The 21,243-nt window shown below is 37.6% G+C and overlaps 1 protein-coding gene across 2 annotated transcripts; it reads left to right on the top strand.

Annotated features, from left to right (window-relative positions):
• The first annotated feature begins 8,361 nt into the window (after positions 1-8,361).
• LOC133299341 (uncharacterized) lies at positions 8,362-18,245 on the top strand. Of its 2 annotated transcripts, none has more exons than XM_061498800.1 (10): positions 8,362-8,676; positions 9,069-9,195; positions 9,395-9,481; positions 15,011-15,096; positions 15,186-15,326; positions 15,928-16,112; positions 16,785-16,943; positions 17,073-17,153; positions 17,247-17,301; positions 17,811-18,245. In XM_061498800.1, exons 1-10 carry the CDS (start codon positions 8,566-8,568, stop codon positions 18,015-18,017), a joined length of 1,239 nt encoding a protein of 412 aa, XP_061354784.1. In that variant the 5' UTR covers positions 8,362-8,565; the 3' UTR covers positions 18,018-18,245. The 2 variants fall into 2 exon arrangements, with proteins under 2 accessions (XP_061354784.1, XP_061354783.1); XM_061498799.1 differs by having other exon boundaries at positions 15,186-15,401; positions 17,811-18,243.
• The last annotated feature ends 2,998 nt before the right edge of the window (positions 18,246-21,243 follow it).

The raw sequence follows: 21,243 nt of genomic DNA, 5'->3' as shown, positions 1-21,243 counted from the left end.
TAAAGCACGAATGAAGAGGGTTGAGGATGCCATGTTAGTGAGGGTTTGAAAAAGTTCACATACAAACCGTTACAATTTTGAGAAAGTGCAAGACCAATGAATTGTAGAGTGTGCATAGTCATTCAGTTTTTGGAATTTTGAATCCTTTAACTAATGAAATGTATTAATACTTTAATTTATTTTCAAATTATTTTATGTAGTAATTCATAAATTTCTACTATAGAGTAGAAATTTTGTCCTTCGCAGCTTGGGCCTTCTCCCCGAGATTGCCCATCATCTGGTTGGTCTTTCTTTAAAAGGATTTTGACCCAAGAAAGAAATAATACGCAAGACTTTTTCATATGACCGAAAAAAAAAAAAAAACTGGTTTTTAATGATGTTATTTATTAATGTAATATGAATGATAATCTTAGTTATATAAAAAAAAAAAGTCTCACTAAATTTGGAATGGGAAAAAAGTGACACACCACCTATCTGCATTTATTCAAATCACTCCTTTGCATTTATTCTACCCACTGTTAATGTTAATAAAGGAGTACTGCTGTTGTGGTAGGTAAAGATGTACTCCTCATCAACAACAACCATTCTTCTCTCTCCCTTTTTCTCTCTCTCTTTATTCATTCATCGTTATGAATAGTAAATATTCTCTTATGAGAGATATGTGTCATTTGTACCCAAATATTATTTTTTTAGCAATTTCACGAATACGAGAGGAATAAACAAGATAAATATTATATCTATATTTTTTAGCAATTTATCCCAACAAGTTGAAATAGGCCGTTGGTGATAGCAATAACATATTAATAAGTAAAGATAAATAATATGTAATAAATAAATAAAAACATAGAAAAATTCTGTTCCTTCACAATATTAATAACATTCTTGTGTCCTAAAATCAAAAGCATACCAATTTATTTAGCACTTCATTGAGTCATATTTTACTTAAATTTTAGTTGACTATTTCATTTCTTTATGTCATATTTTATTTTTTGAGTTAACGCAATCCTAATTATTTATTTGAGACGAGTTGACTCCTCTCAATAACCTTACAAATTTTAACTTTTTGAGCTTGCCATATGACTAATTTGGAATGTGGATACACTTCTCTAAAAAATAATATTTGAGGACATCGAGATTCTTTCCTTTTCACTTATTCAGCTCTCTTGTTACCACCGGAACTACTACCATTTGATTTTTATGTCATATTCTTAATAACGAATTTCTTATCTTATGCGATAGTAATGGGATATATATAATGTTTCTCTAACAAAATGCTTGCTTTTTTGTTATTGGCAGATTCAGCTTTGCGCGCTGATGCATGCTCGGCGAGTGATAACATGGGATTTCGATTCCGATTAATCCGATACTTGCTGGGTGCATCGAGTTCAACAAAATTAATGAGGTAAACAACGATGAGCTCTTTCTTCTTGATGATTTTTCAATCTCAGGAATGGGTTGCAAATATGTTGATGTTAGTGTACCCTAGCCTAGTTGATAAGTTCTTCACAGATCGCCCAACTATAATGTGAGATAATGTAACCTTACTTAATGATTTAAGTTTTTGAGTTCAATTAATTCTCTACAACAATGCTACCCTCTTGAGGAAAGGAACTTGAGTTGATGTCGCATTTCTAAAAACGCTGGATAACTCGCCTTGCCGCACATGACAAGGTCGGTTATACGGTAAGGTATTAATCCAACGAGTATAATTACATATGTATTAACCAAGAGCATTCTTTAAGTAATGTGAAATTTGAATTCTAACACATTCTAAAATTCTTAGTTTGAAACACAAAAACCTAGAAATTATAAGACGTTGTTGGGTATGGCTCATACTTCACATGATGATGTTGGCCCTAATTGTCGGGGTCAGCAGAAAGGCAACTGGGGTCCCGCTCCCAGGTGAGCGGGCGGGGGTCCGGGGGAGCCGCCCCGGCGGAGGTCCGAGGGGCAGCGCCCCCAGGCCCGTAGAGGCTAGGTAATGTTTAGGCATCTGTTTCTATTGTAATTTTCTTAGCAGTTTGGGTTTAGGCCCATGAATAGCTGCTGTTAGGGTTTCTTGTAATCCTATTTATATTTGCCTTGTAAACCGAGAGACTTGTAACGAGTGGCGGTGAGGTGAATATAGTACAGACAAGCTGGACGTAGCCTATATTGGGTGAACCAGGGTAAATCATCGTGTCAATCTCTCTACTCTTATCTCTTTTTCTGTTTTCTCGATTCTGTGTGATTGTCGATTTCCAACAATTGGTATCAAGAGCTTTGGTTCTGCGACCAGGGTTCCTGTGACAGATTGGGGTTTCGCGATTTAGGGTTTTTTCTTGGCATAGATAAAACTGCGAAATTGATCTGGAGAGGATGTCGACTGGCCAATCACGGGTCGAGGTTGAAAAGTTCGGAGGAAAAGGGTTCGAGTTATGGAAGCTGAAGACGGAGGCTCTGCTCGTTGACAGGGACGTGTGGTACGTGATCGAAGATGATAAGTCGTTCGTACCAACAAAACATGTCGGTGAAGAAACGTCAGGTGATGGCGAGTCGAAGGAGTTGAAGGCGTGGACCAGAGACGATCGAAAGGCGCGAAGCCTGATCTGGTTATGCCTGGCTGATAACGTTCTGGTGAACGTAACTTCTGAGAAGACCGCGAAGGATCTCTGGACGAAGCTGGGAAGTCTCTATCAGAGCAAGTCACTCGCGAACAAGTTGTTCCTGCGAAGGAGGCTGTATAATCTGCGGATGAGCGAAGGTGATTCTTTCTCTGCTCATTTAAATGAATTTAATACTATTTGTGCACAACTTTCGTCTATAGACATTAACCTGGACGAGGAAGACAAAGCTTGCACCTTGTTGTGTTCACTGCCCAACTCTTGGGAGCACATCATTGTGTCAATTGGTACTAGTGTTAATAAACTGTCGTTTGAGACGGTTGTTGCTGCCTTATTGTCTGAGGAGATGAGAATGGTAGGTTCTGAAGGTACCAACAATGAGGCTCTGGTTGCTAGAGGGAGGAGTGATGACAAATCAAAGTCTGGTCACAGAGGAAGATCGAGGGGACGATCAAAGTCCCGTGATAAATCTGATAAATCTGAAATGAGGTGCTGGAGGTGCAAAAAGGTTGGACATCTGAGAAGGAATTGCAGAAGTAAAAGTGTAGGTCCTGAGAAGCGAGATGATTCACAACCGTCTGCTTCGGGTACAAAGAAGGATGATGATGATAGTACAGGGGACCTGTACATGGCGTTTGACAGTCATAATGACTGTAATGATTGGATTATTGACACTGGAGCATCGTTTCATATGACACCTCATAGGGAGTGGTTCTGCACCTATGAATCGTATTCTGGCAGTACAGTTAGAATGGGAGATGACACGACTCATGCAATTGTGGGGCGTGGGAAGGTAAAGCTGAAGATGAGTGACGGGACAGTCAAGAATCTGCCGTGTGTGATGCATATTCCGGGGCTTACCAGAAATCTGATCTCCGTTGGTAGTATGGCAGATGCTGGTATTAATTTTAGCAGTGACAAGTATTCTTGCAAGCTGACTCGAGGAGCTTTGGTTATTGCAAGAGGAGAGCGTCATGGTAAATTGTGGAAACTGCTGGGTAGCACAGTATTCAGTGGTGAAAGCTATGTTTCAGAACAGGCGGAGGAGGACACTGCTATGTTATGGCATAGGAGGCTGGGGCATATTGGAGGAAAAGGTCTGGAGACTCTAACATCAAAGAAGTTGGTGGATGGAATTTCGAGCTGCTCTATGGGGTTTGGATTTTGCGAGCATTGCCTGCAAGGGAAGCAAAATCGGGTATCTTTTGATTCCATAGGAGGAAGAGCTGAGGGGGTTCTGGACTTGATACACAGCGACGTGTTTGGCCCCACACCTGTAGCATCACATGGAAAATCAAGGTATTATGTTTCTTTTACTGATGATTTTTCAAGATATGTGTGGTTATATTTCTTGCGCAGCAAGGATGAAGTGTTCGATAAATTCTGCGAGTTCAAGGCTTTGGTGGAAAATCAATTTGATCAAAAAATCAAGGTGCTGAGAACTGACAATGGAGGGGAGTTCTGTTCAACAAAATTTGACCAGTTTTGTGCGAGCAATGGGATTGTAAGACAGAAGACTACGCCCTACTCACCTCAACAGAATGGGGTGGCAGAGAGGTTGAATCGATCTCTCATGGAGAAAGCACGGAGTATGCTGAGCGGTGCAGGCTTGGCAACTGAGTTTTGGGCAGAGGCAGTGGCTACTGCTTGTTATCTGAAGAACAGATCTCCTACATCAGCTTTGAAGGAGAAGACTCTGTATGAAGCACTGTTTAAAAAAAGGCCAGACGTATCTCATATTAGAGTGTTTGGCTGTGAAGCTTATATGCACGTACCCAAGGAGAAAAGAAACAAGCTTGACAGTAAATCTGAAAAGTGTATCTTTATTGGGTACAAGGATGGCGTCAAAGGTTATAAGTTGTGGAATCCGGATACTAGAAGTGTAACTTACAGCAGAGACGTTGTATTCAGAGAATCTAAGTTGAATCAGATTTTTCCTGAAGCTCCTGAAAAGTCACAGACAGTGGAGTTGGATGTGGGTTTGAAAGAGGATACAATAAACTCACAGGTTGAATTGGAAAATTTGAATTCTGAAGCTGCTGAATATAATGAGGTAGAGGATGAATTTTCTGAAACTGAGGCTGAGGTTGAAGCACCAGTGCTGAGGAGATCCACGAGGGAAAGAAGACCATCTGAGAGGTATACACCTGAAAATTATATCATGTGTGCTAGTGATGATGTTTGTGCATTTAGTATTACAGGTGATGATCCGAGCACTGTAAAACATGCGAGGAGCTCAGAGGATGCCAAACAGTGGGAGGAAGCTATTAAAGAAGAGATGAAGTCTCTGATGAAAAACCAAACTTGGAGTTTGGTGAATCTACCTGCAGACCGAATAGCAATTGGTTGCAAGTGGGTGTTCAAGAAGAAGGTTGGTGCCAATGGGGAGATTGAACGCTACAAGGCTCGATTGGTTGCAAAGGGATATTCACAGACAGAAGGGGTTGATTATGGCGAGGTATTTTCACCTGTTGCAAAGTTAAATTCCATAAGACTGGTTTTGTCTGTAGCAGCTGCATATGACCTAGAGGTGGAGCAGCTGGATGTGAAGACAGCTTTTCTTCATGGTGATTTGGAGGAGGTTATTTTCATGAAGCAACCAGAGGGGTTCATTGCAAGAGGCAAAGAGGAGCTAGTCTGCAAGCTGAATAAATCTCTGTATGGCCTGAAGCAGTCCCCAAGGATGGTACATGAAGTTCGACACTTATGTGCTGAAGCTTGGCTTTGACCGTTGTGATGCTGATCACTGTGTTTATGTGAAAAGGTTAGAAGGTGACTTTGTTATTCTAACTTTGTATGTTGACGACATGTTACTCGTTGGAAACAGTTTGAAAATGATCATCACTGTTAAAGGACTGCTAGCAAAGCAGTTTGAAATGAAAGATCTAGGCGCTGCAAATGTGATCTTGGGTATGCAGATTAAGAGGGAGCGTGACAAACGAAGATTATGGTTAAGTCAGCAGAAGTACATAGAAGATGTTCTGAAGAAATTCAAGATGACTGACTGCAAGCCTGTGTTGACTCCCATGTCTACTGGTTCTAAGTTATCGGCTGACCAGTGTCCCAAGACTGAAGAAGAAAAAGAAGAGATGGCGTCAGTTCCTTATGCTAGTGCAGTAGGGAGTCTGATGTATGCCATGATTTGTACTCGACCTGATATTGCTCAAGCAGTGGGAGTATTGAACAGGTATATGTCCAAGCCAGGAAATGAGCATTGGACGGCTGTGAAGCGTATGTTCCGCTATCTTCGTGGTACGTCTGACCTTGGGTTATGCTATGAAGGCGTGAAGGGCTCAAGGGGACAGACATTGTTAGAGCTGAGATGCTTTGTGGATGCTGGTTGAGGAGGTGACATTGATAGTAGAAGATCTACAAGTGGATATGTTGTTTCTTCATTTGGCGGAGCTATCAGTTGGATGAGTAAGAGGCAGAGCACTGTTGCTTTATCTTCTACAGAGGCTGAGTACATGGCCTTGACACATGCTGTTAAGGAAGCTATTTGGTTACGGAGGTTGTGCAAAGAGCTTGGCTTTGCACAAGGAGAGATGATCGTTGGGTGTGACAGTCAGAGCGCCATTTTCTTGGCTAAGAACCCAGGTCTCCATGCGAGCACCAAGCATATCGGCATACAGTACCACTTCATCAGAGAGAAGATTGAAGACAAGGTTGTATTGCTGGAGAAGGTTGACACAAAGGTCAACAATGCTGATTTTCTGACCAAGGCAGTGACTTCGGAGAAGTTTGAATGGTGTACAGATGCTTTGGGATTGGGTGAACCAGGGTAAACCGAGAGACTAGTAACGAGTGGCGGTGAGGTGAATATAGTACAGACAAGCTGGACGTAGCCTATATTGGGTGAACCAGGGTAAATCATCGTGTCAATCTCTCTACTCTTATCTCTTTTTTTGTTTTCTCGATTCTGTGTGATTGTCGATTTCCAACAGACGTGACCATAAAAGTAAAGGAAATAACTATAATTAGGCCATAGAAAATTTGTTGGGAGCTTATCCAAGGATGATGCATAATTGAAGAATCTTACGAAATTGTAATAACTCAATAGTAAAAAAATTGAGTAAGTGAAAAAAAAAATGACATCGGTTTAATTCTCACATGCCATTTTTGAGAGGGGCTTAAGTATCTTTATTCCTGACTCACTTCACATTTCAGATTAGTCTCATAACCGGCTCAAAGAATCAAAGTTTGTGTGGATATTGAGGAGGAGTCAACTCGTTTCAAAAAGGTAATTAAGGTTGGGTTAATTTCAAAAAACAATATTTGAAGAGTCCTCCAAAAAACAGTGCTTGGAGATTGAGAAGGAAAGCGCCATTTTCCGAACAGTGACTAAAATGTCATTTTTTGGTAAATTTTTTACCCAAATGCCACGCGAATAATATTTTTTACTAGACTAGTATGTGTCATAATTCGCTACCTCTGGTAGCGAATTTCGTGACAATTATTTCGTGACACGTTACCATATTGCATACCAAATTCGCCACTAGAGGTAGCAAATTTAATCTAGTCAATTTTTTCCTGCGAAAGTGTGTCACGTATCACAAAATTATTGGCGAACGAAAAAAGTACTATTCGCGTGGCATTTGGATACAATTTTTGCCAAAAAGTGATATTTTGATAGCAAATTACATCACGTGACAATTTAATAAAAGGTACTGTTCACGTGCCATTTTGATAAAAATTTTGCAAAAAAATGACATTTTGGTGGATGTTGCGCCATTCTCTCTCTATCCATGGTCTTTTGCGTTGAGGATGACTTATTTTTCTTGTTACGAATTTTTTATTTTATTACAAGACTCGTTTTATTTCAATTATGAAGGTGTTTTATTGGCATTTGGCCTAATTTGATCTTATTAACTGGATTTATTCATGCACTTTTAAAAAAAATATTTACGTTATTTTTTAATAATTAATAGTACTTTTACCCGTGATGAATGGCATTTTTAAATTTGTTATGTTATAAATTTGAAATATATTGTTCATTAATAATATTGAGTTGAAAGTGAAATAGTAAAAAGTGATCTTTAAATGTAATTACAATTAACATATGTATTAAAATTGAGTATCTACTGACAAACTATGATTTACAGTATTAATTATTCGTTTTTAAAATACAAATTTAACGAAAGTGGAGAATCTTTTTGCTATAAAGTTAATGTAAACTATCAACCTTAAGAATCAATTTAAACAAGAATTAATAATGGGATTAGGAAAAATATCGTATTCAAATGAAAAAACACCTAAATTCAAATTCAAATCTAGGAAGAAAAAAACATATTTATGATTTAAGATAGAGAAAGATATTGTAACAATTATGTTACTACCAATATTATTACCAATCAATTTCGCCGTTAGATTAATTATGTTGATCTAACGGTTATATTTATTTTTATCTTTATATGATTATGATTTCTCATATTTAATACTTCATAATTATTTTTACCTTTCTATAATTATGATTTCTAATATTTAATGTTTTCACATTAAATATGGGAAATCTGAGAATCATAACGATATAAAAATGGAAATAAATATAACCGTTGGATCAATATAATCCATCTAACGGTGAAATTGATTGATAGTAACATTACTAGTAACACTAATCAGTTATTACAATATCCTACCCCTTTCAGATATCAGATTTATAAATTATTATTATTATTTTCGAAATAATTGACATAACTGAGTGAGCAGTGGGAGGAATATTAATTAAGACATGTAATAATTAAGTTAGGAGGAATAGTCATTTTTTTCTTCTTCTTCTTGGGTTGAGGTTGAGGCGTTCCCAACGAATGAAAGAGAAAAACGAAAAGATTAAATAAAAAAAAGGAAAAAGAAAAGAAGAGGAGAACGCGAGAGAGAGAGAGATCCATCTTGGGAAGGAGAAGGGTTTGAGGATTATTGGGGTTTGAGGGTTTTGTAGAATCAGATTTTTCAATTTTTGGTGAAAATGTCTCTGACGGGTGTGAAAATGTCGGAGGATGTTTGGTTAACCTGCGTGACTCATGCATTGTCCACTGAGACCGAAGAGATTATGGGTCTTCTCCTCGGCGATATCCAGGTTCCGAATCATTCAATGTTTCACCACTTACCTCTTACTTATACAAAACACTGTTTCTTATTTTTTTGCAATATTATAGAACAGATTATTGTTACTTTCCTTTACTTTAGAATGTATCAATTCCCAAAGGGACCCAATTACATCATTACATTAACTTAACCACATATTGTCTCAGCATTTTTCCTAGTTAAAAATGGGGGAAAATGTGTTCTAGGTACATATAAGTAATATTTGTCTATGACTATATATCTGTTCACAATCTTTTGTTGTTTATACGTGTAGTAGATTTATTTACTGTAATATGGTTAACTTGTTCTCTATTTCTATGTAATATATTTTTCTGATTGTCAGAGTGTTTAATCTACTTAGATATTATTTGATTGTGGATCCAGCATGCAAAGAATGGGAGTGTGACTGCATTGATATGGGGAGCTTCTCCGCAGACAAGGTCTGATCGGCGAAAGGATCGAGTCGAAACTAACCCTGAACAGTTGGCTGCTGCATCAGCTCTGGCTGAGATATCCTTATTCTTGTTGTTAGTTATGTGCTTATCAGATTTAACATTCATTCAAGTTCACTTAAGAATAAGTTTTACACTATTTATTTCGTCCTGGCACTCGTTGTTGTTCGTTATTTTAGGATTATAGGTCACTTGTTCTTTGGTTGCTTGTTGGATTTGGAAATGGTTGGTTTGTTGTGCCATTAACTTTATAGCACAGAATGACCACATCGACTGGAAGAACTACAAGGGTAATTGGTTGGTACCATTCACATCCTCATATTACAGTTCTGCCTTCGCATGTTGGTAAGTTTTGGGTAACCTTTTTTTTTTTTTAAATCTTTTTCTCTTTACTTGTTGTTTTTGTTTAACCCGTTGTAGTAATACATTTAATCAACTTCAACCAGAGAGTTCCCTATTTTTTTCTTTCAGCGAAACATCATTTTTCCTACGTTAGTTCCTTTTAGCTCTGTTAATTAGTGGTTGGTCTGTATCAATTGGTATCAGAGCTCCGATCTGGGAACTTTGTGGAATGGTAACTACGAGAAGTATGGAGAATCGCATAGACACTTTAGAAGAAGGGCTGCGCAGGGGTAACACTAGATACAGTGAGTTTCGAGCTCGACACGAAGAAGTGCTCCATAGGTTGGAGGCTAACGAAAGAGGAATGACTGAAATCCTTAGGAGGTTGGACGAGATGGCTGGAAGAAGACGGAGTCATTCCTGAGATGAGAGAACAACCTGGAAGACTATGAACCAGATTCACACGAGGATAGGAATCGTGGAAGGAGGAACCCAAATTGTTCGATGAACAAACACTTGGAGATTCCGGTTTTTGCAAGCGAAGATGCTTTTGGTTGGTTGTGCAAGGTGGAGAGATATTTTGTGGTGAACGGCGTGGCAGAGAAGCTATCAGCAGTGATGGTGTGTTTAGAAGGGGAGGCGCTCCATTGGTGCCATTGGTGGGAGGTGAGCAACCTAAATGCCACCTGGGGTGTGTTCCGGCGAGAGGTACTAAGTCGTTTCCAACTAGAGGCGTTGGATAACCCCTACCGAGCTCTGTACACCCTCAAGCAGAATGGAAGTGTGGAAGAATTTTGTGCGAATTTCGAGAAAATGGTAGGAGCATTACAGTTTGAAGATGAAGATCTGTTGAAAGGTGCATGGCTAAATAGGGTGCGAAATAGAATTAGAGAAGAGCTTATGATGTTTCCCAATTTGAGCTTAGCGGAGACGATGAAGTTCTCCCTGAAAATTGAAAAGAGGAATATGGCTTGGAGAGAAGAGGGTTGGGGATCGAAGGCTAGGAGTTGGGGTCAGGGTCCAAATCGAAATTTGGGCCGACGTTCGGGTTCAGGCCCAATTGAATCAAAGAGTTGGGGAAATGCACAGGTGGGCCAAAGGAATATACACAGCCCAAATCGAAGCCCTAGTATGGGTACCAGTAACCCTAACACTGGTTTAGCTTTCTCAAAAAACGCATCCAACGAAAACGCAAAAGAGGGTTCTGCGGCGCACACAACCGTTTCAACCACTTGGACTCCTATGACAGAGAACGTCGCCGGCCAGGGACGAAGACTGTCACAAGCAGAGTTACGTGAACATCAAGACAGAGGTTTGTGTTTTAAGTGCAATGAGCGTTGGAATCCTAATCACCGATGCCATATCCGACAACTTCACCTGTTGTTGGTGGATGAAGACGACGGGGGAGAAGGAGATGGAAAAGAAGAAGATGAGGGGCTGCCTGTGAAACAAAAAATGCCTGAAACAGAGGAGCTGCAACTCTCAATGAACAGCTTGCTAGGGCTCACTTCAAACCAAACTTTGAAGGCTTGGGGAGAAATTTTCGGTCGAAGGGTGGAGGTAATGGTGGATTGTTGAGCTTCCAGTAATTTCGTGAGGGCCGCGATAGTGGAACGGCTCAGTTTAGCAGTAACTGAGACTTCGGTGTATCACGTGGAGGTAGGGGATGGACACAAGGTCAAATGTCAAGGAGTGTGCAGGGATGTAGAGATCAAGCTGCAAGGTGCTCAGGTTAGGGGAGATCTTTATTTGTTTGAGCTGGGAGGGGCTGATGTTGTGTTGGGCCTAGAATGGCTGACCCAAATTGGGGGCATTAAGGTAAACTTCAAGGAAATGACTCTCCGTTTTGAGCAAGGGGGCACGGAGGTGGTCATTAAGGGAGATCCTGTCCTGTCTCGAGCTGAGGTGTCGTTCAAGTCCATCTTGAAGGCTCTGTACGACCAAGGTCAGGGGTATGTTCTGAGTGCAAAAATGAACTCTGAAGCAAGGGGGAACAACAACCGGGAAGAATTGGAGTCTTCATTGCTGGAATATCAAGATTTATTTCAAGAAGCACGAACTCTACCCCTAAGGCGGACTTGTGATCATGCTATTAACCTCATGCTAGGCAATCAGGTACCCAATTTATGCCCATACAGGTACCCTCACTATCAAAAAACAGAGATTGAAAATGTAGTGTCTGAGTTATTGGGAAATGGGTGGATAAGACACAACACTAGTCCTTATTCTAGTCCTGTGATCTTGGTTTAAAAAAAAGATGGAAGCTGGTGAGCATGTGTGGATTATAGAGCTTTGAATAAGCTCACCATTCCGGACAAGTTCCTTATACCTGTGGTGGAGGAGCTGTTAGACGAATTAGGAGGGTCGAAGATTTTTTCCAAATTGGATTTAAAATCTGGTAACCATCAGATCATGATGAGGGAAGAGGATATACCAAAAACCGCATTTAGGACTCACGAAGGGCACTACGAATATTTGGTAATGCCTTTCGGTTTAACCAATGCACCCTCGACCTTCCAAGCTCTATTGAACGAGATTTTAAGGCCTTTCTTGAGAAAGTTCGCATTGGTTTTCCTGGATGATATATTAATCTACAGTAAGGGCAGGGCTGAACATGAAGGTCATCTGCGAATGGTGTTTGAAGTGCTACGACAACATCAGCTGGTAGTGAACAAAAAAAAAATGTAGTTTCGGAAGTGACTATGTGGAGTATCTGGGCCATATAATCTCGGCTGAGGGCATTAGTGCTGATCCGAGTAAGCTGCAAGCTATGGAAGAGTGGCCTATTCCCAGAAACATTAAGGGACTGAGGGGTTTTCTGGGCTTAACGGGGTATTACAAGTGTTTTGTTAAAGACTATGGGAAAATAGCTAAGCCTCTCACCAACTTGCTGAAAAAAGATGCTTTTAAATAGGATGCAGAAGCGGATGTGTCGTTTAAAAAATTGAAATGCTGTATGAGCACTGTTCCGGTTTGGCTATGACAAATTTTAACAAAACCTTCATGGTGGTGATTGATGCTTCCAGCAAAGGAATTGGGGCTGTGCTTATGCAAGAAAATAGGCCTTTGGCATATATTTGCCAAGGATTTTCCCCGAGAGCCCAAAACAAATCAGTCTACGAGAAGGAACTGATGGCTATAGTATTCGCAATTCAAAAGTGGAAGCATTATTTAATGGGGAGGCATTTCATTGTGAAAACTGATCAGAAAAGTTTAAAACATCTGTTGGAACAAAAGGTACTTGGAGAGGAGCAGCAAAGGTGGCTATCCAAATTAATTGGGTTTGATTTCGACATTCAATATCAACCAGGGAAGGAGAATTTGGTGGCTAATGCTTTGTCGCGACAAATGACCTTTTCAAGTCTGTCCAGGCTGCAACTACCTGACTTGGAACAATTGGAGACAGAGGTGCAGCAAGATGACAAGTTGAGAAAAATTGTGCAGGACTTGATTGTGAACCCTGCTGCCCATGACAGCTACAGATTGAGGGATGGCAAGTTACTATTTAAAGATCGGTTGGTATTGCCCAAAAACTCCAATTTGATCTCTTTACTTTTGTGGGAATTTCATGACTCAGGTATTGGTGGACATTCTGGGTTTTTTCGTACTTATAAGAGGTTGGCAGGTTTAGTCTATTGGGAGGGAATGAAGAAGAGTATTAAGGATTATGTGGCTGTTTGTCAACAGAATAAAATTCAAAATTTAACCCCCGCGGGTTTGCTGCTGCCACTGCCAATTCCCACCAAGGTGTGGGCGGATGTTTCCATGGATTTTATTGGCAGTTTACCCGAAGCCATGGGCTTCAATACAATATTTGTACTGGTCGACCGTTTGTCCAAGTACGCTCATTTCTTCCCTATTTCCCATCCCTATACAACCAAGGGAGTGGCTGAGTTGTTCATCAAAGAGGTGGTCAGATTACACGGTTTTCCTTTAACCATTGTGTCTGACAGAGATAGACTGTTTATGAGCTCTTTTTGGACTGAGATGTTCAGGTGTGCAGGTACCAAACTTCACTACAGCACTGCATATCATCCACAAACAAACGGCCAAATGGAAGTGGTGAATAGATGTTTGAAGGTCTTCCTTCGCTGTTTTTGTGGGCCTAAGCTGAAGCAATGGCCCAAATGGGTCCATTGGGCTGAGTTTTGGTATAATACCACCTACAAGGACTCCACAGGCATGACACCATTTAAGGTTCTCTACGGGGTAGACCCTCCCACTCTTCTTAAGGGTAGCAACTCTTTTTCAGCCATTGAAGCTGTGTCACAAGCTTTGGTTGAACGTGATTCTATTTTGCAAGAACTGCAACACAATCTAGTGCTAGCCTAGAACCGTATGGTAAAGCATGCCAATCAGAAGCGCAGGATCTGTTTTTTTAATGTGGGAGACTTTGTTTATCTCAAATTGCAGCCTTATAGGCTTAAGACTATTGCTCGAAGGGTGAATGAAAAGCTAAGCCCACGATACTATGGACCTTACCCTGTGCTGGAATGAATTGGTGAAGCTGCGTATCAGTTACAGCTGCCAGACACCTGTAGGGTGCACCCGGTGTTTCACGTGTCGCTGCTCAAACCAGCCACGCCCTCTGTGCCCATTGCTTAGCCTTTACCTCCCAGTTTGTCAGAAGGTTGGGAACTACAAGTACAACCTGAGGTAGTAGTGCAGTGGCGTCAGCCAAAGGTTGGCAAATTGGAGGTCTTGATCAAATGGTGCAACCTACCGGATTTTGAAAATACGTGGGAAGAATTTCTGTCATTAAAGATCAATTCCCTAATTTTTACCTTGAGGACAAGGTGCTTTTATTGGAGGGGAGTAACCCAATCAAGATGGTATACCGTAGGGACAAGAACAGAAGGAATTGGGCCTCGGATACAGGAGTTGGCTCAGTTGATATAGGAGTTGGCCTAGCTGATGGTTCAAACGATATTATGGACAAGAGTGCCCTCCAACAGAATGGAGGTGAGAGGGAGGCAAGTCAGTTATGTTAGTGGTTAAGAAGGGGTGAGCAGCAAAGGGGAGGATCATCTGGAACCTTTGGGAATTGCTTGGGCCCTTTTTGGGATTGGGAGAGAGTGGAACCTCTCATATGTGTTCCACACTATCTTACGTTTTCTGCATTGTTGATTTCCTTTAGAGTCAATGTAATTTCTTATTCCCTGCAAGTATTTCTGTTAAGGTGTCTCTGTTTGTAATCTTTTGCTATTAAATATATGAAGGTTGAATATTCAGATCTAAATTCCTGCGTTAGTTCCTTTTAGCTCTATTAATTAGTGGTTGGTCTATATCAGCATGTTATAGAATTGGAGTAGGAGGGGTACAGAGAAGAATTTTTCCAAATGATTTCATCTTTCTTCTTTTTTTCATTTCCCAACCTATGATTTTTTACTGGTCTTTTTGTTTTTTCCTTTGCTTTTAAGGGACTCATGTTACGTCTTTCTTCTCTTAATGTCAGTGTTTTTATTTTTCTTCTTCCATTTTTGTTTTAATTCAAAGCAACAGTTGATAACAAGCATATTTACTATTTTGTAGATGTGCGGACTCAGGCAATGTATCAACTTCTTGATTCTGGGTTTATTGGGTTGATTTTTTCCTGTTACAGTGAAGATGTAAACAAGGTTTGTCTTGAATGCATGATCATTATGAAACATCTTATATTCTATGGTCTCGTTAAATTTAACGTGAAATAGCTTTGGACTGTATTCAGGTAGGAAGAATTCAAGTAATCGCTTTCCAGTCATCTGACGGGAAGCAGAATCATATGTCAAGACCTATACCTCTGTCTCCTGTAAATAGAAGCTCCGTTATTGATATAGATTCCTCACCAAGTTCCTCAGAGAATGTATCAGTAAGTTCTGGTTACTTTACGGCAGAGACTCCAGGGAAGGAAACTGGTGATTCGAGGCTTGCTGGTGCTAGTATGGTATAGGTTATCATATGTCAAATAGATTTAACATCTTGTATGTTTTGTTATGTGGTTTTGCCAAACAATAGGCAATAGTTTTTAAAATGTAGAATATGCTTGAATGCAGAATTACAAAACTTGGTGCAGCTTATAGAAGCTGTAGAACCTGGATTTTTCTTTGTTAAAGTACATTTCTGTTTGTTTTATGCTTTTCTGTCTTGACTTTTAAACAAACCTCTTGCTTTTCTGGAGACAGTTTTTTAATGTTAAGTTATTTATGTTAAAATATTAATATAAGATTGCATGTATTTTTTTAGTGTCCAATGCTTTATTTGATGTGTTGATTTTCTCCATATCTAAATCAGTGAATAGACACATGTCTATCATGTTGAACAGTGTATTTTATGAATGTTTATTGAGGACAAGTCCCTTGAGGTTGTCCTATCAGTAAAATTATGCTTGTATTTTTTCTTACAGGATAAAAATGCTTCATTTTGTGTTTTTCTTTTTCTTTTTAATTTATGTAATTATATATTTTGGCTAGGGTGGGGGGAGATCTTCTGACTTGGGAAATTTCTTCGCTAATGCTGATGCGAACTCTCCAGGGAGAGAAAAAGGTGGAGGAAACTACCATCTCAGCAATTCAGGCATGAACATAGTTGATGTTGATCCCATGGATATGTCAGAAAGTATGCAGGAGGCTATGCATCGTTCAAATTTGGACATGAGGTATAGATGAGTGTGTAATTGACCGCTAATATTTCTGTTGTTTATTGATCAGATAGTTTAGGCCTATTTTTGGGATTCGGATGCCCTCATGTCCCCTTGCAACATAAGGGAACATGGTGGCTGCTGTTTCATATCTAAAGCCCCAAATCTCAGGTGACTAGGTGTTAAAGGTCTGTATAGCAGCAAGGTACTTGTCAACGGAGAAATATATGAGGAAGAATAAGGGAAGACCCTAATATCCCTTTTTTTGTGTGAACAATATTGGCTTCTGTTTGAACTTTCCAGCCTGTCTTAGAAAAATAACCTCTAATGCTCCTCAGTGATGATTTTGCTGCCATTGGTTATTTGACCTTTCCTGTGCACATTTGCAGTTTGCACCAAGTATGTATGACAAGCCTTTAACAACTTGGTACATTATAGATTTTCTACTAAGAATTATAATCATGCAGGAGATGGAGATAAGCATTCTGTGGATGCTTCTCAATATGTTTGTTTGTTAAACTTTGAATGATAAATGGAAGTTATAACAATAGAGCAACTTTTTGGTACATTTGTTGTTTGGCTTCTTTGTATTTTGATTGGTCAGGTCAAACCATGTTTCATCTTGTATGAGGTTGACAATGTAGTTTCTTAATCTTGGGTTTTATAATAATGGCTTTTATTTGGTGGCAGTGGTGCAGAGTATGTAAGAAAAGAAATTCCCCTTTATGTTTTGCCAGCCGTGTCTCTTATCAACCTTGATTCACCACTATTGTCATACACGGATCTGCAACATGTAATATTTGAAGAGGAGCGGACTGCGTATAACCAGGCCATCTTACAAAATATGAGGTAATATTTTGATAGATTACATCCTTAATCTTAATACTTATATGAAATTTTTATGGAACCTTGTTTTATTCACTTTAATAACATATCCTTATTGTATCGTCTCTAATTACCTATGCCATCTGTTTGTAGGGATGGGAAAGTTCATCCACTCACTTTCATACATCACACTTCAACTTATCAGGCTTCCTTGTGCAAGTTGATTGAATATTGGTCAGATTAAGTGTCCATTTTTTGTTTTATTCCTCTTTTTTTTTTTTTGTTTCTTCTTTTCTAATTAACAATTACTACTTCCTGACTTTACAGTTTAAGTCCCGCAATAAATGCACTTCAAGATCGACTGAGAGAGAATGAAATCCGGGTATATTTCAACTTTTTTAGTTGCATCATGATAGACTTCTTTGACCGACCATATTTCCAGTTTCCACAAGTTCAGGGAATTTGGATATATATTTTCAAATCCTCTTTTCCTTGTCCTATGTGGTTTTTTTTTTTTTTTTACATAATGCCCCTGAAGGGCCAGCCTGGCTCAGCGGTAAGCTTGCTTACAGTGGTGTTCCAGGTCAGGGGTTCGACTCGGCCCCCCTGCAAAGCAGGGGTGAGGCTTGACTCAAATTTTCCTTCCCCAGACACTCACGGAGTGGGTCTTGAATTGGGTCGGCCTTTTTTTGTTTTTTTTACATAATGCCCTAATTTGGATTGGGATATAACTTGCCTATTATGTTCTTTGTAGCTTAAGATGTAGTTGCTTCTTAAGCTTCCTCATAAGTTATTTGATGATAAAGCCAATTTGAGATCTCTTTGTCCACAATTCAACAAATTTTAAATCCTTTTTAACTATGTTTTGCACTTGTGCTTTTGATAAAACAGCTAGCAGTTTTGAGTGATGAAGCTAAAAGTCTGGAGGCTGAGGCGTGTAGAGGGAGTGAAGCAAGTTTAGGATCTCCCCGTCAAGTTGCATCTCATGTACATCGAGGAAGTTCCTCTCTTGGTCAGAGAAACTTGCACAGTTCAGGTGAATCTCTTGGTTCTAGGAGTGTAGGTAGTCCAGGTAGCCGGAGCAGAAAAGGATATTAAAGGGAAACCCTCTTTGGAAGTAACGATTTATGATGGTTTTGCTAAGATGGGATATTTAATACGTAAAATGTACATGAAAAAATGGTATTGCCTCAGCAAAGTTTGCTATTTTGAAAAGGATGCTAAATGAAATATTCTGCTAGTGGGAGTCTATTACTATAGAGTAAAAATGGTGGTTTGATATTTCATTCACTTTGAAGAACTTGTCAAATGACATGCATGCTTGGATTAGAGGATGTTCACAGCCGATTGACCCTGATCCATCTGTTGATGGAGAGGTTAAAGCAGGGATAAATGATGAGGGAGAGAAAAAAGAAAAAAGAAAAAAGAAAAAAAAAAAGACTAGTTGTTATGTATAGTAGTGTGACCTCGATATCTTTGTTGGTACTTTTAAACGTGTTTGAAAATGGATTTTTGTCAAAAAAAAAATAGAAGGTTAATGACTAGTGATATCTTATAGGATAGCTAATTGATCAAAATGGATAATAAAATAAAATAAATTATAAATATAAATTTTGACAATAATAATTCTGTAAAGCATTGATTCTTTTATAGTACAAAAAAAAAATTAAAAAAAAATCCCTCTACCGGTGAGCTTGCAATAGGCACATATATTAATTTTTTTTTTTTTTTTGATAGAAGTGAAAATTAAATATATAAATTAAATATATATCACTAAACCAAACCTAATGACTTAAATATATTTCTTTGAGTACAACATTATAATTCACATGACTCAAGAAGTCCGGGTCTTGTCTCCTAGAGTTGTAAAAAACGAGTTATTTTTCAGTGGCTAGGTTGGCCCACTAAGCGTTATAGACCTAAAAGCCCATATAAACTAACTCAGGTGCATCAAAGTCTCTGTTTATAAATTGGTTGCAGCTCTGTCCATCCTTAATTGAATCAGCAAACACCTATCTAGTACCGATACGACACGTGACACGACACGACACTTTAATACGTCAATCTTAAAAAATTATGGATTTCGACACGTTGGGATACGTTTTAATATTAAATAATATTTTTAATTTATATAGTGTATACATTTAATTTTAATAATTTAACAAAAAAATGAAACAAAATTAATAATACCCATCAACACGTTATAAAGATTGAAGCTTTAATAAAAAAAATTAGAACTGGGATGAGAGAGATATATAATATCAGATAGAGAGATCAAATCATATTAGAGAGAGATCAGAGACAAGGAGATACAGCAAGAGCGTGATAGGAATTGACAACAATGATGCTGAGATGATCTCTTATCTACTTAAGGGAAAAAAAGACAAAAAATTAAAATTGATATGATCAGGTGGAAGCTTTATTAATATATTTTAATTTTTTTTTAAAAATAATTTAAAAATTAAAAAAATTACAAAAATGCCATTTGACCGTGTCAGACATGGTCAAATTCGCATGTCGGAATGGTCAATGTGTCGAAAAAATTTGACCGCGTGTTCGACACCGTGTCGGAGCGTGTCGGACACGACTCTCCCTGTTTTTACAAGTGTCCGTGCTTCCTTGGCAAACACATTGTTATTGAAGCAGCTGATCCTCAAACAGAAAAGAACAATTATGTAAAAGAAATACTTTTGTCTAAACTGCAGTAACCACATTGCTATTTGTAATATTCAAAATATGTATATGAAATAAAAAAATAATAATAATATTAACATATGTATGAAATAAAATAATAATAAAAATAATAAGTAAATAAATATATATAAGTATCAAAATAATTAAAATAGTATAATAATAAAAAATTAGGGACAACGATCAAAATGCCACACTATTCACAAAAAATTACATGAATGCCACGAATCGAATTTTTTTTTTAAATGCCATGTCACGACACGTAACTCTCTACAATATCTAACGAGTTAAGTATGAACACGTGGCAACATGTTTATGGCCACGTAAGCTGCTGCACAATGCAACAAGATTACATGGCAGACAGCGTGTCAAACTCGTTATGCTACAAAACATTGTATGTGTCAGCTTTTCTGACACATAGCCATACATGTTGTGCTGCATAACATATTATGTGTAACTAGCTCAGCATTTTACCATTTCCCTTCCCATTTCTTGCATCATTGTGGTCTAATAAATTATAGGATAATTTTAATTATTGAAATTTGTATTTTGAAATAAAATGATTTAAGGAAATTATTATTGGTTTGAATATTTTAGTTTTAAATAACTTATGTTAAAATAATTTAATTTAGGACTACTAATTTAATTTAATTTATATGTGTTAATTAATTTAATTTATGTTTCTTAATTAATTTATTTTATTTTATGTTAAGTTAAATTATTTTTTACTGCGAAGTAATTTAATTTAATTTAGGACTATTAATGAATTAAATTAAATTTACGTTTTTTAATTAATTTAATTTAATTTTGTCTATATTAATTTAAATTATTTTAGAGTTGTTAATTAAGTATTTGAGGAGTGTTAATTAATTTAATTTATTTTATTTTACGTTAAGTTAAAATTGTTTTGAACTGTTGAGTAATTTAATTTAATTTAGGAAATTTAATTTATGTTTGTTAATTAATTTAATTTTATAAATTTATATTATTTTAGAACTGTTAATTAATTATTTTTAGGAGTGTTAATTAATTTCATTTAATTTAGTTTATGTTAAGTTAAACTTTTTTTGAACTATTAAGTAATTTAATTTAATTTAAGAATGTTAATGAATTAAATTAAAATTATGTCTGTTAATTAACTTAGTTTATATTAATCTAAATTATTTTAGAACTATTAATTAATTATTTTCAGAACTGTTAAGTAATTTAATTTAATTTAGGAGTGTTAATGAATTAAATGTAATTTATGTTTGTTAATTAATTTAGTTTAATTTACTTTTATTAATTTAAATTATTCTTTAACTGTTAATTAATTATTTTTAGGATTGGTGAATTTGTTAGATTAAAATCGCTGGATTGTGTTTACCAAAAATAAAAAATAAAAAAAATCGTTGGATTGTTGAGCTACTTACATATAATATGCTATGCAACATAGCATGTATGGCTACGTATCAGAAAAGCTGACACTTAACATGCTACGCACCTTGACACTTAACACGCTGTCGTTCATACTTTCAAAGCATGTATGCAAATGTAACGATACTAGCCAAGGCGATGTTGGACTGTCAGGAACATGAGCATAACCATAATAACATAGCAATTATAATGACCATGCAATATCATATCACCATGT

This window comes from Gastrolobium bilobum, unplaced genomic scaffold, assembly GCF_033153095.1.
Source record: "Gastrolobium bilobum isolate Gb01-03AN ecotype WA unplaced genomic scaffold, APGP_CSIRO_Gbil_v1 utg5007, whole genome shotgun sequence".
NCBI lineage: Eukaryota > Viridiplantae > Streptophyta > Magnoliopsida > Fabales > Fabaceae > Gastrolobium > Gastrolobium bilobum.
The sequence above is the reverse complement of the archived record's forward strand: the minus strand, read 5'-3'. Positions and strand labels throughout refer to the sequence as shown.